This window comes from Dermacentor variabilis, chromosome 4, assembly GCF_050947875.1.
Source record: "Dermacentor variabilis isolate Ectoservices chromosome 4, ASM5094787v1, whole genome shotgun sequence".
Lineage (NCBI taxonomy): Eukaryota > Metazoa > Arthropoda > Arachnida > Ixodida > Ixodidae > Dermacentor > Dermacentor variabilis.
In genome coordinates this window covers 36,730,092-36,748,088 of record NC_134571.1, presented here as the reverse complement: position 1 = coordinate 36,748,088, position 17,997 = coordinate 36,730,092, and the positions used below count along the sequence as shown (strand labels likewise).

Here is a 17,997-nt window from a genome sequence, read left to right as displayed (position 1 = left end):
GCATAATAACATATTAGTTGCAAGAAAATCAAATAATAATGAAAAGAAAAAAGAAGAAAAACCAAACAAGCTATGCTCTAATCGATATAGCGTAACAGATATAACAACGGGAGTGACAAAATTTATACAATTGTTAAAGGCAAAAAGCAAAAAAAGAAAGAATGAACAAAGAGGGATAAAAAAATGTGGCGCAATGTGAACACTGCAAAAAAAAAAAAGAATGGGTGATACTTATTAGTTAGGTAACTATGAAAATACAAATATTTATTAGGAAAAATTATCAGAGGTTAGCAAAAAATATTTTAGCGAAGCTTTGAAACGCTGAAATGTAGGTAGTATTTTAAGCGAAGCAGGCAGACGATTCCAAAGTGTAATGGTAGCGAATATAGATGTTTTTTACCATAGTTAGTATGAACTGATGGTAACAGAAAATTATAATTAGAAGCGAACCTAGTAGGGTTTGTATTTCTAAGGGAGCTGCTTTGACTATATTGAAAGGTCAGCTGGGAATCAAGCAATTTATAAAACATTATTGCTAAATTGTAGTTCAATAATCTTTTTATACATAGAATATTGTACTGCTCAAGCAGGCCGATAGCATTAGAGCGCGATGAACTGCGGGTGATGATACGGATTGCTCGATTTTGTATATGCTGAACTGAAGACAAATGACATAGATATGTATTACCCCAAACGATTAATCCGTAGTTAATGTGTGAATGAATAAACGCAAAGTAGAGTGAAAGCAAAGCAGAAGGAGAAAATTAGTGTCGTGCCTTGATAAGTGCACGGATACCAAAAGCGCACTTCAGCTTGACGTGATTGATGTGCAGGTGAAACTTCAGATGGCTGTCTAGGATAACCACTAGAAATGAAACGGTAATGGGAATAGAATGATTGCCTAAGGTTAACGAAGGAGGAATAATTAGTGATTTTTGGTGCGAATTAAATACTAGAAATTTCGTTTGAGATGGATTAATGACTAGATCGTTGTCATTACACCAATTCATTAGGTGGTCGAGAGTTTTATTTAGTTTGATTACTAGAGAAGAGATACGCTTATCAGCTCTATATATATTTGTATCGTCAGCATATAGAACGTAATGACTTAAATCCGTGACGTCTGGCATATCATTAATGTAAAGAGAAAAAAGCAAAGGCCCCAGTATTGAGCCTTGTGGTACCCCTTGGTTAAGTTTTTTAGAACTGGAAAAAGTTTCACACGCATAAACAATAAATTCCCTATCAGACAAATAACTTTTTAAGAAGGCCAGGGCAGGGCCAGTTATTCCATATGCTCCCAGTTTACGAAATAAAATCATGTGATTAATAGTATTAAATGCCTTAGTAAGGTCTAAGAAAACTGAACCAACGAATTCATTATTGTCAAGACTATTCTTAATAAAATCAGTTAAGCAAAGTAGAGCTAAGTTGGTGGAGCTTCCAGACCGAAAAACGAACTGGCAGGATTTAATTATATGGAATTTTTCCAAATACTTGCTTAATCTGATCAAAAATAATTTTTCAGTTATTTCACTTAGGGAAGAAAGAATCGAGATTGGACGGTAATTTGAAATTAATTCTTTATTACCTTCTTTTAAAAAAACTGGGATAACCTTTGCACGCTTTAGCAATGGCGGAAATACACCAGATTTAAAGATCAGGTTAATTACTACGCTCAGGGGTTCACATATGGCATCAGCGACTAGCTTTAGGTGGCGCACTGCAATACCATCTAATCCTGGACATGTGTTACGAAGATTACGCATAATAGAAAGCACTTCGTACGGCGTGACAGGATGAAGGAAAAATGAATGGCTCAGGCGTTCTATTTTAGGCTGAAAAGTTGTTAGTTTGTTTCCCTCGGGCAATCGAAAAGATCAGAAAAAGCGTTTGCTATCTGAGAAGGCTGACAAAAAAGTAAGATTGTCGCGAATCGAAGTATATACTAGAGTAAGATCTCTGCACAAATTTCACAAAGAAAAAACCGTGCGTGCACGTGCCTCCTCTGGATATTTTAGCAGTAGCAGTCACTGCAGAACCACGTCTCCGCGGCGGAATACTTTTGTCATTGATACTAGAGTACAATCAAGAGGTTGTTGAGTGGTACAAAGCACCACTTTTTCGCAATGCTAGAGCAAGCGTAGCAAGCGGTGGATAGCAGCTAGCTACTATTCAGCAGCGCGACCTATACAGCGTCAAACGCGGTGCATCCCAACTCCCGAAGCCCCGCCGGTACCCTCCCCACTCCTAAGCCAAACGGCCGCGGGATAGCGCCACGCTGGGTGATCCGAAATCCGGAAGCTGCGCTATCCACCGACGCTACCAAAAATTGATACCGAAAAAGGTTTCATTTTTCTTTTCAGAACACAAAGGCACGATCACGAGAATGGATGGAGGGAACAAAAGGTGGAAATGAAAAACAAAGCGCCGCATCGTCGAAAAAAAAAATTCGACTGAGACTAAAACAAAAAAAAAACAAAAAAAAACACGAAACAAGGAATGAGGCAATTCGCGAAAGAAATCTATAAAACAGGGAGCTCAAATCGAAAACAGAGCGTTTTATGTGGAACGATGAGCGAACGTTATTGATTGCGGGCCAGGAGTAGCTTTGGAAAGGCGGAAACTGAAAACGGCTCCAAACGACCGGCGTTCTCGGCTTTGTATCACGCGTGTGTTAAACAAATACATCAGATGCAAACGCCGTTTGACTTCCGTGCTTCACTACGCAGTCGGATACCTATCAGGAAGCGATCGAAAGCAAAGTAATGCGAAACAGACAGGTCTATCGTGCACTACAAAGACCAAAGTAGCAGTAAAGAAAATTTGAAGAGTAGTCTGGGGCTAATAAATTTACCGAAGAAATTGTGAAGGGAGTAGAAATATGACACAGATTACTGCGTGACAATAGCACTGAGCTCCCCATCACCGAGTATAGCCTTACAAGAAGTTTCTGGTTCCCCATAAAGCTAAATATTATAATAAATAGTGAATTCTTCGCATTCCTATCGTATATATATTGTTGCTCTAACACTAATTCAACCATAAGGTCTCACTAATTTCAGTCTGTCGATGAAGCTTTGGAACTTAAGACCACAGTAATGAACAAAAACAAAACGCACTTCGACGCATTTCTTTCAATCTATAAAAATTATACATTTTTTTCTTTCTGCAAGAGCAGCACGTCTTTTCTTCTTCTTCTTCTTCTAGCTTCTGTTAGGCTCCGCTTTAAAAAAAATGATAAACCTCACTTTCAAAGCCCTGGATTTCTCCCTACATACAAAATACAGAAGAAAGAAAAAAATATTCAACGGGGAGTTGTTCCTCTCTATTGATAACTGGAAACCTGTCAGGGCCAATTTTTAAACTTACGAAACGCTTTGGCCTCGCGCCCATTCTTCTCTGAGAACTCAATTAGTTTTGATTCCGGCATTTCCCCGGAGAGTAATAACCTCTACACTTATGATGCGCCGATGTAGGCGAGCAGAGGAGAGTGATTTGTTTCATTAAAGAAAAAAAAAAGAGGAAACATTCTTGCACAAACCAACGTAGCGCTTGCGTCGCCGTCCTACTTCCTCGAAATAAAAAAAAGGAAAAAAAGAAAGAAACGTCCCCAAATGGTGTGGTGCTTCGTGAGAAAGCGCTGAGCAGCGATTTTTTTCTTTCTTTCGCTCTGTTTCATTTTCGAGTTTCGTATGGATAAAAAACAAATGCTAACAAGGCAACTTTTCTTGCTGCAAGAAAAAATGTCATGCCTTGAGTTACGCGTTAAATGAGTAATAACAACCTTGCGTTGGCTCTTGAATTGCCTTCGCTGTGCTACGTATCGGTGCTATGACACATAATTTATTTCCTGGGGATTTGGCTCTTGTAAGGCGCATAGTCGAGTGAAACGCCGTGATGTAATGGGCTGCATATTGCCGCGCGTTGCTTCCTATACTTTTGCCCGGTGATCTATTTCAGGGAATCATCGCTCTTATCGTGTTATCGCCTTCGTGCAAGATCCGGTTGCTGCATACGCCTAGCGCACACCGACGGACACGCCACTGGTGGCGGCCTTGCTAACTGCACTAGACAAAGGAGGCAGTCGTCCGCTGTATTTTCCTGCGTCCTTACTCGTGTGCTTCTCTCTTTGATTCACGTTTTCGGAGCGAAATAGGCTACAACCGTCGCGCGTGTGTAGCGGCCAAAGCTTTATTGCGTGTCTAAAAACAGTTGTTGTTTGGTGCGGCGCTCAAATACCTGCAGGAACTTCCCGGCGACCCGGTTCTAACCATCTCCAGCGAGGCCTCATGAACTGGAGCAACGGCAGCAATAGATCGCCGCCGTTCGGCGGGAAATTTCTTCTTATGGTTCTTTGCTTTGTCATCTCGGCATTTCTTGCGCTCGATCATGTTTACACGGATAAGCGACAAAGTCGATCATGGCATACTCATGTTTTGATTCCGTTTGTTCGCCGTGCAGCATGCGAATTAAAGACATTTCGATTAGGTTCCGAATAATGCTTGCGGCCTTAACCATTTGCCACTTCTTTATTCACCACACTTGTGGTATATTCAGCTATTCCTTAGCGAGCGCTCTGGAACGCTCTGACATGCCATTCCACATTCGTCTCGTTGAAACGAAGCGCTTGAAACGTGTTCGGCTGCTTCAATTCGTGTGATCGGTTCCGGTCGAGGGCATTCGGAGCCGCTCCGATTTATCTCGCCGAGCTCCGATCACGTGACGCCCGCCACTTCCGTTTGTTGAGCGGTCAAAGCGGAAGTCGCCATTTTTCTCGGGTCTGAGCTGCTGTCGCGCCGCAGTCGCGTAATTGCGGAAGTTGCCCATGGATCCATTTCCACCGCTATATGCGTTTTCGGTTGAGGCTCTCTGCCTCCGGCTCGGCAGGAGAACGGCTCCAGCTCTAGCTACTCCGAGGCAGAGCCTTAGAGCGACCAACCGGAGATAACATTACTTAACCAGTGAACAACGCTAAGCTTACTATAATGTCCCCATCGATTGGATGCCCCAGAAGACTGGCATTGCTATCTCTCTCCCTCTCTGTCTCTATCTTTATCTTATTTCTTTTAGGCGCTCTTGAAACAATAAAATGCGTTAACTGCAGAATTAGGCTTCCTCTCAGCGCTCAATAAAGCTTATAAGCATTGCCGCTAATGGATGTTTGACTTCATTACCGGATGGCTGAAATGCTTAGGCCAAGCTGAGGTCATAATGTGCGCGATCGGACGTCTGAACAGCAAACAAAACTGCTTTCCTCGATCGCCGCAGATGCCTGGCTGCACTGCGTTTATTCCTTATAAGCAGCGTGCATGCCAGCCCCCACTTGACGAGTGGCTGTCATCACTACACTGGTAACACGTGCTTTCCACATGTTTTCTCGTCTTAAAATGGCGCCCTGCAGGGGCTAACAATTTTTTGGACAGCCCGAATTTTCGGGGTCGTCTCACGCGGGGGTTCCAGAATGCGGAGAACCTTTCCGCGAGTCGAACAGTTGCGATTCGCTAGATTTTGCGCGTAGAGATCCTGGGGGAAGTTGTCACGTCGGAACCCTTTTTTTCGTACTCCTCCTCCTCCTCCTCCCCCCCCCCTTTCACCCGCACACCCACACGCGCGCGTGTGCACACAAACACGCGAATCAAAGTGGACCGCCAAACAGCCTCTCGCTAAAGCTTTCCACGAGCTTCTTCCGGACCGGACGACACTAACTGGAAATGCCCGGGAGGGTGGGATGCTTGGCGCGACCGCTTGGAGAGCTAGTTTAACGGGATGAGTCACTGCCCGTTAGCCGACCCACGCACCATACCGAAATACTAAAGCCACGCGCCAAGTTAGCGTCCCGTGCTCTCTGAAATGCTCTCTGTGCACCGAGACCCGGCTGCAGGAGATTATTATACTTCCGGATAGCACTGAACAAAACGAACAGACGAACAAAAGAAAAACAGGCGGAGACACTTAAGACTGATTACGTGTGGAAATGCCAAAGCATTATACTCCTTTTGGGGAAAGGTTTTTCTTTCTCTTTTTTTTTCTCGCCTTCCTTGCCCGCGCAAGCTCTCGCATGCGTTCTAACTGCCCCTCAGTAAAGCCTAATCAAAACGCGCCAAGCGTCAAAACGCGGTCGCTTGCCCGCCAGGAGTTCGTTACTCGAAGGGCCCCCCAGCGCGGTTCGATTGGACATTAATGCGTTTTATTTTGTGCTCTCATTTTATACGCTCATGACGTGGCGCCACGTCCCGCCTGTTGGCTGCGCCGTCACTTGCGCAATGACGCACGCACTAGGCACACCTTTTGTCAACGGTAACCGCAGAGCCGCCGTTGCGTGGGAATGGGTGGGAATCGAACCCGGCAGGGCCGGGTTCGATTCCCACCCAGACCGAGATTTACCGAATTTTCTTTTCAAAGCCATTAATTTAGTATGTTTACGGGAATCTCCCTGAGAAACCTGATGTCAATCTGAGCATTTTGTGATGTGTTTTTAGTGTTTGCGCCGTTGACCATTTTTGGCAAGAATATTTCGGCCAAGTAGACTACGCCGACGGATTTTCGCGTAATGGGGCATATAATGCTGTCGTATTAAGATATAAAGGCATCTTCTGTTACGGCGCTCGTTGCCGTATTTAGTCTTTTTCTTTTTAATTAAGTGTGTGTGCAGGAGAGGTTGGCATCATGAGTGATACCCGCTGCTCCTTCTCTCTCAGGCATATAGTAATTATAATAAATTGATCGGCTAAGACAAACAATTGAGCAAAAAAGACGGAGACCGTACGTAACAAAGATAGGCCGGCTAAAACATACGCACGCAAAAGGGAGATACAATATCAACATAAAAGATAAATATAGGTCCGAAAGCGCTAACGCGGAGTTCGCATATTGTTCAGGTTCGCCTAAAATAAGTCACAATACAAAGCTTGCACAGCAAGTAATGTCGTTTAATAATACTTTGCAGACACTTGTTCACTTGTTGTTCACTTGTAGTTCACTTGTATTTCGAGGGAGCGCAGTCGATCTGCCATAAGATGTACCGTATAAGCTTACGCCACAGGTTGTAACGCAGTCAAGATCAAGGGTATGTCGAAAGAAAAGAAACATTAAACTGCAGCGGATAACCACAGAACGCAATAAATACGCTCTAGTACTTCTCTGAAATTCTTGCCACTTCTAGAAATTCGTTTAGGGTGCACCTTGCTACAGCGGACCGCTTTCCGAGCAGGTGATCCAGAAAATCCACACACTCTCGAAGCGATAGCCCGGTATAAAATAAGGGACCATATATGCTGTCGTATACACGGTACTACATATACGGCAAGCGACAGCTGGTATCCGGACACGGCGCGAACACCGTGCAATACAGCGGCGCAGCTGCGGGAAGGAATAGGCCGTTCTTGCGGCCACGCAAAACACGTGAGCGCTCGCCACGGACCGCAAGCCGATTGGAGGGCGGGGTGCATATGGCGGCAGCACCAGTGTCGCTATTGGCGGCGTGTACGACTTTCCGTGCTCAAACGCCACTCCTCGCCAGTTGTGAGGCTCTTCTGCACACCTCGTGCTGTAAAACAAACACAAAAAGAAAAAGAAAGTAGGAAAGATAAAAAAGCAGTAAAGAAACGAAACACAGCAATGTTGCTCGCGGCGCGCTAATTGGGGCCGAACACGAAATTTTGGGCGCGGTTTGGTTCCTCCGTAATCACGGGTCCGCGGCGGCTCAAAAGGGCTCCGATCAGCCGCAAGCGTGGCCGCGGCTGGAGTGATTTGTTTTTACTCGTTTTCGCTATTTCCTTTTTAGTCTGCGCTTTCTTGAATCTTCGTCGCTTTCTTTCCCCGTGCAATGTATTCAGCACCGTTTTTCACGAGGTGCTGAAGCAAGCCTAAAGCGCTTCACTCCCGTGGCGATAATTTGCCTGCCCAGAAATTATTAATTAACGCACAGCAACAGTTACGCTGAGAGGCAATGGAAAAAGAAATGAAAAATGGCAAGTGTTCAGGCTATACAACCTGTTCGGATGCGGAACGCGAGAGCAAAACTAATTGTGTTTACTCGACCACCACTTTTGATTACGAGCGAATGAAGAAAACCAAGTTTGCCGTTTCTTGCCTCGTTACTGAGCGCTCGCCTTCAAGAACGACTACGCCCTCGGATGCACGATCTTTGGGCACGAAAGCCGCGTCGAAGTGGCATGCCATGGCGTTCTCTCAAGACGAAGGCGCGTTTAGATGCAAAGAATGCCCGCCTGTGGTAACACGACGCCTTTACGACGACTTCTTTATGTAGCCCAGTCAGGCAATATTGCACTTAAAATGGGTAAGCTTGCGTCACGCCGAGCCTAACGAAGGCGAAGCATGTAATGCCGTCCTCGGCCCCTTGCCTCCCCAATCCCCTCGCCCTACTTCCTCCCAAATGCACAAACACACAAAGAAAAACAAAAGCGTCCAACATTCGGAATAGTTATGCGTATGCTTGTGCTTCCGTTTATCTTGGCGCTTTGATGTTCATTTGCCTAGAGATTGAAATAGAACTATTGTGATAAATTCTGTCTCTTTTAGAGAGCAGCTCTTAGGCGCCCGTTCCTGCGTTTCGCGTCGGCGTCGCTGCTCGGCGTCGTCCATCGGCGTAACCCAGTGAACGAGCACAGCGAAGAATGAAAGAGTGAACTCGAAGAGTAGCGGTGATGAAAGACAGCGATAGCGAAGAGAGCGCAATGAGGAGGGTGCCGCGGAACCACGAGGCGGAAAACGGAGGAGGAGGTTATGAAGAAAGCGTTAGAAGAAATGCGTAGTGCCGCTCAAGACGGGCTCTTTGGTGACGACCGCTACGACATGGCGCCAGAGCAGCGCGCCGTCGTCTGTTCACCAATGGCGTGCGGCGAGCGCGTCGACCGACACCACATATGGAAACAAAGCGCTGCATGAGCAGAGATCTGCCTGCGGTAGCTGTTGTGAATCGCGTCCACGCGTCGCCCACGCGCTTCTTCTCATGATCTCCCGATTAGCGAGGCAGTCGCACCACACTTCGCTTCGTTTGCAGTGCGCCGCATGAGACAGATTGTCCGTGGCAGTCAATATATCGTGAAATTGAAACACGTATAGAGCTGCATCCAATTTTCGCATTAGGGAGCATCGTAATCGTCGTATTTTATTCCTTTTTACTGCGCAAACACAAAGTCCGGGCAGATGATGGCGAGAGCGAGACGAAACACGACGCTTTGGACCGTCTCGTTGTTGCCATCGGTTTCAATACGCATTATATTCTATATATATTTCAACACAGAAGCTGATGGCCGAGGTAATGTTGCTTACAGCGAGCATAGCGAAGGCGATATGAACTTGGTTAAAGACTCTGTGGTGTCTCACACTGGTAAGAAATCGGCGCTATGCTCATAAGGAGTGACCCCTTATCTATATTATCACCTCGCCAGCCAGGCGACAGCTGCTCGGTTCATTTGCTGTATATACCGAATATACCGAAGTCTCCGAATGTGCATGCGCCAATGATAGCAGTATCACGGCACCCGTGTGGGCTAAAACGAACGGCATGCTTTGTTTTTTCCGGTAGCGTGTGGCCCCGCTCAAAGTCCCTAACGTGTCGCCCCGTCTCCCTTCTTTTCCTCCCGCAGTTGGCTCGTACCAAAACGAGCGTCGGGGCCCGGTGTTCGTGCACGAGCCTCCTCGGCGCGTGGACTTCTCCAACTCGACGGGCGCCACGGTGGCGTGCTCCGCGACCGGCTCGCCCGAGCCCCGCGTCACCTGGACATCGGCCGACGGCACGCCGATGGAGGACGTGCGAGGACTGAGATACGCGCGCCCGAACGGCTCGCTGGTGCTGCCGCCGTTCCGAGCCGAGGATTACCGGCAGGACGTGCACGCGACCGTGTACCGGTGCGCTGCTTCGAACCCCGTCGGTGCCATTGTCAGCAGGGACGTCCAAGTCAGGGCAGGTGAGCGGGTTCGGAGATGGATCCCTGACTTTTATACGCGCCCTCTGTCTCACCCTTGGTGTATTTTTGCGAGCGAAAGGGCCAGGATAAGGGTTTAAGGTGGCGCAGAATAGGAGATAGAAAACACTTTGTCGAGTTACTTGTCAAAAGGATGCTTTAACCACCACAGAATAGAAAACGCGCCATCCTTAAGGCACTTGAGCGGAAAAAAGAAACTCATAAAGTAACACACACAAAAGCTTCTGGTCTCTGATCAAGTAAAAACTATGTGGGCGCATCAGAACCCATTCAAATTCCTTGTTCATAGTACACTGTGGACAAAAAAAGCGCCCGGTTTCCGAACAATAAACCTATGCGGGCTCCTAATGCGGAAGTCATACTGATGAGGAATCCAGGCGGTTTCTTTTCGACCACAATGTTCTGCGAACAAGGAACTTACTTCAGTTACAAAACGTGAATTAACTTTTGACTTCTTCAGTGACTAGGAGCCTTGGTGCTTTCTTTAACGTGCTTATTACCAAAGGAGTTTTCGTCGAAGTCATCAATTAAGAGAACTTAAAGGCATTTTGAACCGCACCTTTGTAGCGACGCTGCAGCCCTAGTAAATTTTGAACGGTAAGGTAAGGTTAAGGTGCGCTCGTTAAGATTCCCGCGTTGGGTCACTCGTAGTAAGGAACCACGCAGCGTTAATACGCCGATTAAGAAGCAGTTTTAAGCTGGCTCACCACCCATTTGTAAGTGATTTCCTGTCTCCGTGTTTCCGTACGGAGTGCCAGAAAACAAGACCTTTGATACAAGCCCAGTTGGGCTCAATTGGAAACGAGTCCAGTAGTAAGGAGAGATTATCAAGAGAGAAAATCGAAAGGTTAACCGGAAAACCATGCGGTTGGCAACCCTACACTAGTGAAAAGGGACAAGCGAAAAGAAAGGTGGGACAGTGAAGACTCACTGAACACACACGCGCACAAGGGAGGTGGCCCGCACTCAGAGGATATCATACAAGCCAGTCGATCTTGAAAAAAGCCAACAAGGCCTTTTGCGGCGCTGAGTGACGAATTCTGTGTTCCTGCAGCAGGGCTCCTTATTCTCAAAGCAGCTGGTATGCCAGAGTGATATGTGGAAATAGGTGACACTCAACCATGATGACTAACATGATATTAGCGAAAGCGGATGAAAGAGAACAACCACTTCTCGCGAAAGAAAATCTTTTCGATTTAGGTCCCAGTTTCTAGTTCTATACTGGAATTCCACGTGTAAAAACGACGCTATGATTCCTAGGCACATCTCCGGATTAATTTTGACCATCTGGGGTTCTTTAAAGCGCGCCCATTGCACGAAATAAGGTCTTCTTTTTCGTTCTGACCCCATCTAAATGTGGCCACTGCGGCTGAGATTTGATCTCGGGGTTTAAAGAACTCCAGCTGGTCGAAATTTCCGGAGTCCTCCCCTACGGCGTTCCTCATAATCAGAAAGTGGTTTTGGCACGTAAAACCCCATAATATAATTCTTTTGAACCCGCGACCTCGAACTTAGCAGTGAAGCGTCATAGCCACTAAACCAGTACGGTGAGTAGGCCCCAGTCTCGGCACTTCTCAGTGTGCTTAGCGTGGCTCATGAAGAGTGTAAGTTGCTTACACAGCTCGGATGTTTCACGCCGGCCCAAAGCCGGGTTTAAGCCGCCTCGGCATCTTCGTAGCTATTTAAATTATCATTAAGCCTTTCTCGACGCGCTGGCCGCAATAAGCTTTTTTCTTTTTTTAATATTGCGTGTGTCAGCTTCAAGAACTGACATCAAAGACTGTTACATCACTTCTGAATGGGTTGTATCAAACGAAAGCAAACTTGCCTCTTGATTCTTCTAAGCGCACTTACGTGAAGTGGTTGCCGGCAAGGCCGTCCCTAGCGGCCTTAGAGAAACTAATGGGATTTTGCCGCTTGCGCCGTTGAGGAGAAGAACATAGGTGACTGAAGGCAGACGCTCTTTGGTCCGAACCCATCGTTTCTGTAGGTGCTGCACAGCCGCATCGTATATACGAAGTCCGGAGTGCAAACGCGTCTCGGCCAAATTAAGAATGCATAAAGCAAAGACACAGTAGCACGTCGGGAAAATTCATGAGTACTGGAGAACACGAAGGATTCGCTGCGAATAATCTATGTGATCCGTGCAGCGGAGCCCCTCGTGAAACAGGGAGCACCATCTCCGAGTTTTCGCAGAGCTCGCAGAGTGGCTTATAATGCAGAGCGCCATTACAGAAAAAAAAAGTAATAACATCGATAAAAAAAAGTACACATGAAAGCTTCCTGCCCCGGCTTAGAGCCGGTTTCTTCGCGAGTGATAGCAAGAAATGCGGACACAAATGCACGGCCGGAAAGTAACCTGAAGCTTTCGGCTTCGTGTTCTGCGGCTCCGAAGTCTACATTCCTCAGCCCATAGTGGGCGCTATAGATTAAAGCCGGAGCTCCATAACAGGCAGTTTTAGTGTTTTAGCAGACCATTTTTGTTTCAGCTCCTTTCCGCTCAGACGCCAAGCGGTTGCGCATGCTCATAAGGCTCAGTCGTGAGCAGGTCAGTGGAAAGGCATATCGGTTCCACTGTCCCGGTTGCTTAGCGGAGCGCGGTACCGTACAGTTGTGACAGGGTCACAGGCGCCGCCCGGCCCGACAGTCTGGTGCTTAGCCGAGCAGCATGTTTAATAAACATCAATTGATCAAACCAAACCAAATATTTATTGCATATCAACAATGCTCTTTTATGCACAGTAATATAACCACGTTTTCTGCCTAAAATGCTGGTGGTAGGTTGGATACCAAAAACGTAGAAGGACTTGGCAAGGCTCGCACTCGGTTTAATGGCAGATATGCGCACGATTATCAAAACAAAAATACAATTTTTAAGAAAAATATATAGGTATACTATTAAACGCTAAAATGTAACATTTCTGACACTTTTCCATTATTACGTAGATCAGTTAAACAAATTTCCTTTAGTTTGGCGAAACACTTAAAGTATTTGGCAGAATGTGCATAGCGACTGGTATCCGTGGTGTGTTCGCATACGTGGTATTTCCCAAGTAGATGATGTCCAATTGATTGTTTCGTGCAGTTTAACTGGCGCTACCTTCCTTTGCAATTGTTTTTTTTTTCCTCGATAACGTGCCATGAGTAACAAACTGAGTAACAGATCATAAGAAGCCAACAAAGAAAGACACCAAGAACAACACAGGGGAGATTACTTGTACTTACTAATTGAAATAAAGAAATTATAAATTAATGAATTTGAAAGTGGAGGAAAAAACAACTTGCTGCAGGTGGGGAACGATCCCACGTCTTCGCATTACGCGTGCGATGCTCTACCAATTGAACTACCGCGGCGCCGTCTTCCGATCCACTTTCTGGAGCATTTATGCGTTACTACACGAACTAACCCTGGGAGTGTTAGCTAGCAACATTGATGTCTTCAGGTAGCATGTGTGGGTTTATTTACCAGTTGCCTTCACCCAAAAAAATCACGTACTCGTGACACCTGCGGCAGAAAAGACGTTCCACATTCACCGCCAAGGTTTGTGAGTGGTGGCGCTGGCTAACGCTCCCAGGGTTAGCTCTAGTAGTAACATACATACCTCAAAAAGTGTATGGGAATACGGCGCCGCGGTAGCTCCATTGGTAAAGCATCGCATGCGTAATGCGAAGACGTGCGCTCATTCCCCTTCTGCGGCAAGTTGTTTTTTCATCCACGTTCAATTCCATTAATTTATAATTTCTTTATTTCAATCAGTAGGTACAAGTAATCTTCCCTGTGTTGTCCTTGGTGCCTTTGTTTGTTGGCTTCTTGTGATACAATTAATAAAAATCGGGCCCCTCGTTTAACCCCCTTTCTTCTCGTTCAACTGAGCAGCAGGTACGTCCGTCTCATGTAATCAAGAATTGGTGCTGTACGGATCTAATAATTGGAATTCATCTGTAATATCAGGTGTCCTACTGCTATAAGAATTGTGAAGAATAAATTGTTAAGCGATACATTTGATGTCCAAGTTACTTAATTGAACGTAATAGCAAAAGAGGGCTTTTGTCTGTCACAGCAGCTTCGATTGACTTCGCCGAAAAATCTATACTGTCGCCACTCTACTCAGATCCGTGTAGAACGCCGTTGTTGTACTGACCCGTTTGCTTCGCCTCTCGATCACCCTGGGCACCCTATCAGACGCAAGGCGCAACTCCTCCGCACCGATGACATCGGCCGACAACACGCGATATGAGAAACTGCAGCTGTGCTTAGAGGCGCGCGGTAATTGCGTGTCCGTTCTTGCGTGCATCCGTCATTCTTCTCTTCCCCTTATACGTCTGCTTTGGCGTTGCCTCGGATGAAGCCATCACGCCTTCTGAAGCACGCGATCCGTGACACAGCGGAGGTGTTGCAAAAGTTGTGGTTGAAGGAGAGAGAGAGTAAACTTTATAGAAAAGAGCACATGAGCGTAGGTAGCTCTGCAGTGGGTGGTCCCCTCGGTCCAGGAATCCAGTGCCCTTCTCGCTCGGTTGACCAGGTTGAGCTGATCCATCGAGTCTGAGCTGGACAGCGCTGATAACGGAGGCGTCAGAGAAAGTGTCGGTGACACCACTGGCATTCGTTAAGCCTGACGACATGCACGGAATGGCTGTGCTGCGGAAAGAACCTATAAATCTGGACAAAAAATATCCTAGGACACCTAAACATTTCTTATGAGTTGTGAATACCAAAGCATGAATGTGCAATTGAACGCCGTTCAACGCTCCTTCGAGTTGGGAACTCCCCACGGCCAAACGAGCGCGTTGAGACGCTTGGGGCGTTTGGATATTGCCTTACCGAGGTGCAATTAGAACGCAGGTGAGATATTGCGCAGACAAGAAACGCGCGGATAACACAGGCTTCAAAAAAAAATTGCTTAAAATTTAACTCTTGTAAGCCTAGTCATCACAAGCGAAAGGTATGTTTGGTTCGGTTTTGCAAAGGGTATACGCACACAGTGCTCCATTAAAGTTAGGCTACAGTCTTTCACACACTTTACACACGCTGCCGAGCGGGTTATCTGGGAAGTCGCGATGAAACCTGGCCGTCGCAGTCGAGCTTGCCGCCGGCCGAAGGGTATGGGTCGTCAAACGTTCGTTGTGGGTGCCGTTGCTTGTGGGTGCCGTTGCCGTTGCTTGTCTCCTTCTCCTTGTTGTTGTTCGTGTTGCTGAACGACGGTGGCGGTTGCATTAGTTTCAATCTTAACACGCTTCCGCGCTTGGTAAGCTTCTCTATTACGTGCTAATCTGGCTTCCCTTTGCTCCGGTGTTTCAGCAGGCAATTTCGCTTTCGATTGAGATTTCGCAGCCTGCCGTCTAGCTATATCTGCCGCATTACTGGATTCAGCTGTCGCTTGCGCTGAAGCGCACGCACAGACGGCCCAGCCGGCGCGCCGGAGTAGCCGTTAACAAATAACGTACCCTAGTTAACGTGCCCTAGTTAACGCACCCTAGTTAACGTACCCTAGTTCAGCCGTTAAACTCTCGCCTAGTCACCTGGTAGAGCAGCGGCAAGGCGCCGAGCCAGCGCAACTGCAACGCCTCTCCGCAGCGAACTACGTGGCGTGACGTCATACCTGCCACGCTTGCACTCCGGCGGCTCAAGGTCATTGCGGCGCAATGAATGAGCTCGTGAGACTTGACGTAGTAGAGCTTTCGCTCTAATAATAACAATTAAAGTATTAATAGCGCCCCGTGAGAGGGCAACTCTATCTGCACAGCTAGTGTCGGTCTAGCGGAGTATAGCTACAGCGGCATTGCTATGATGCCGGCCTATGCCTAGCTACACCAGGCTGCGCTTCACCAATAAAAGTCATTCGGAAACCAATCGCAGCTTTTCGCAAGCCTTCCGTCTGTGAATTGTCATGTACCTTAGACATGACATAATTTTCCAACATGCGTCGCGGTTTAGTTCTACACTGTAAACGGAAATAACTCCGAGGTGGGAGTATACTGCTTGTCCTATAGCGACCCCCCGGTTCGGAGTTTTTTTTGCTCCGTATGATCGGAGTAGAATTTTTACTCCGTACGAGCGGAATTTTCGCGTGGAATTGTGGGAGTTTTTTTTCTGTCTTTTCTTTATTTTTTGCTTTGCTATTGACGGAGTTCTTTCGAGGTGCAATGGGAGTATAAAAAGAGCCATCGCGTGAGTTTGCGCGAACATGTTTACATGCAGAGGCTGCTGGTCAAATTTCGAAATATGCACACGACACCGCGTCGAATTCGACGGAACAAGTCAATGAAAGCACATATATCATGACATACATAAACATTTCAGAAACACCCAATGCAGAAATTTGAAAGACATCACACGTACACGCGATACTCAAGAAGCAACGGTGCCAGTATATATAGCCACGATATTGTGTGCCTCGAAACCGCCTAGGGAGCAGCTGTGCTGTTTTCAGAATTACGACTCACATGCTCGTTCATACGAGATCTCTTTCTCTGAAATTAACAGAATACCTTAAGCAACACAAAACTGTTAATTCAAAATAGTGAGAGAGAAAAAGTTAATGGCGTAATTTTTCAAAATTATCATGCCATTCTGTGAGTGCTGAAGCGACTTCGCACACTGCCGGCGTTCGCGGCCAAAAAGTAGTGCGTTAGTTACAGTAAGCAAGAAAAATGTAAGTGCATGTGTTGCATAGCAAAATTAAATTTTTGCGATATACTGGTAGCGTAGCAAGAAATTATTACGTTTGAGCATGACCCGCAGCAGCCGACATAATTAACACCGAGAAATGCGCAGTCATACATTTTATACACCGCACTACTTGCTCTGCGTCCGAGCAATCTGTCTCGGTTGCGAAAAGGAGCTACATCGCTGATCTGTCGAGTGAATCCCTAAACTCGGAGCCAGCAGGCATGCGTCTAAATCAATGTCTCGGATAGAGCGTAATGTTAATGCAATATAGGAAGCAACGACGTGACCAAAACATATATGCGCGATAACAATTCGATTCACATCGCTCAATAAGAAGCTTTATTTTCAGTACGCATACTTATGTCCTACCGTTTTTCTTCGGGCGAGGATATCCGTTCACAGATACATAAAAACAGTTGCTTGCACTCCGGTCTTCCTCACTGGCAACACAGCACCGCAACGAACTTGGGTTACGCCATTCATGCGCGACTAGCACGGATGTCGTCGCTCGAACAGTGGCTACTGTTGCCATTGCTACGCGGTCCTTTCAAACACTACACTGGACGTTGTCAGCATGTACTAAAAGGTCATAGAAGTCGCATTTCACGTACTGAAGAACACAAGACAGGGTGACGCAGCACGAAAACACAGCCAGAACGTGAGCCGACATCACGAGCCAGTGAGCAGCTTCGAGGTATACCTAAGCCTTTTTCCGCACTTGAAAACGTGGTTCTTGTAATCATCGTTGTCAGCAAAGCGATCACAGCTAATGTACTTGATGCTGAGATACAGTGAGCTTCAGGCATGCCAATAACACTTTCTGGAAGGAAATACGGGAAACAAATTGACGAAACGCTGTCGCGGAACGACACTTCACAGACGTAAACAAACCGTCAGCCATGAGCACTGCCCGCTCCGCCGAACGCGCCCGGTCGCTGGCGAGGCGCACAGCCTCATGGGAAGCGCCACGTGACCAACCTGTATCGGCGGATGGGAGCTTTTTTTAAAACTCCCTGTCGGAGTTTCACGGGAGAACAAGATTTTTAAGCGGAGTAAAATCGCGTCATGTCGCCTTAATACTCCCACAGCTAGCCAGCGGAGTGAAACGAGGGGATGGCGCTGTTTTGCTCCCAATACATCGGAGTAAATATTTGAGAGGGGAGGTTTTAGGGCACATCACCTCTTAAAAACTCCCAGGTGGGTTTATTTTCGTTTACAGTGTAGGTCGAGGCAGCTGCATTCCAATGGGGGCGGAATGCAAAAATGCTTGTGTACTGTACATTGGGCACAGGTTAAAGAACTCCATGTGGTCAAAACTAATTCGGACACCCCCCACTTCGTCGTGCCTCATAATCAGACCGTGGTTTTGTCACG

The 17,997-nt window shown here is 46.7% G+C and overlaps 1 protein-coding gene across 2 annotated transcripts in view; it reads left to right on the top strand.

Moving 5' to 3' along the window:
* The window catches only part of LOC142578935 (cell adhesion molecule Dscam1-like), a 333,987-nt gene that overhangs the window by 60,938 nt on the left and 255,052 nt on the right, over window positions 1-17,997 (top strand). For both annotated transcript variants that reach the window (XM_075688644.1, XM_075688643.1), the window contains exon 2: window positions 9,615-9,935. In XM_075688644.1, coding sequence (XP_075544759.1) covers window positions 9,615-9,935 — 321 coding nt within the window. The remainder of the gene's footprint in view (window positions 1-9,614; window positions 9,936-17,997) is intronic.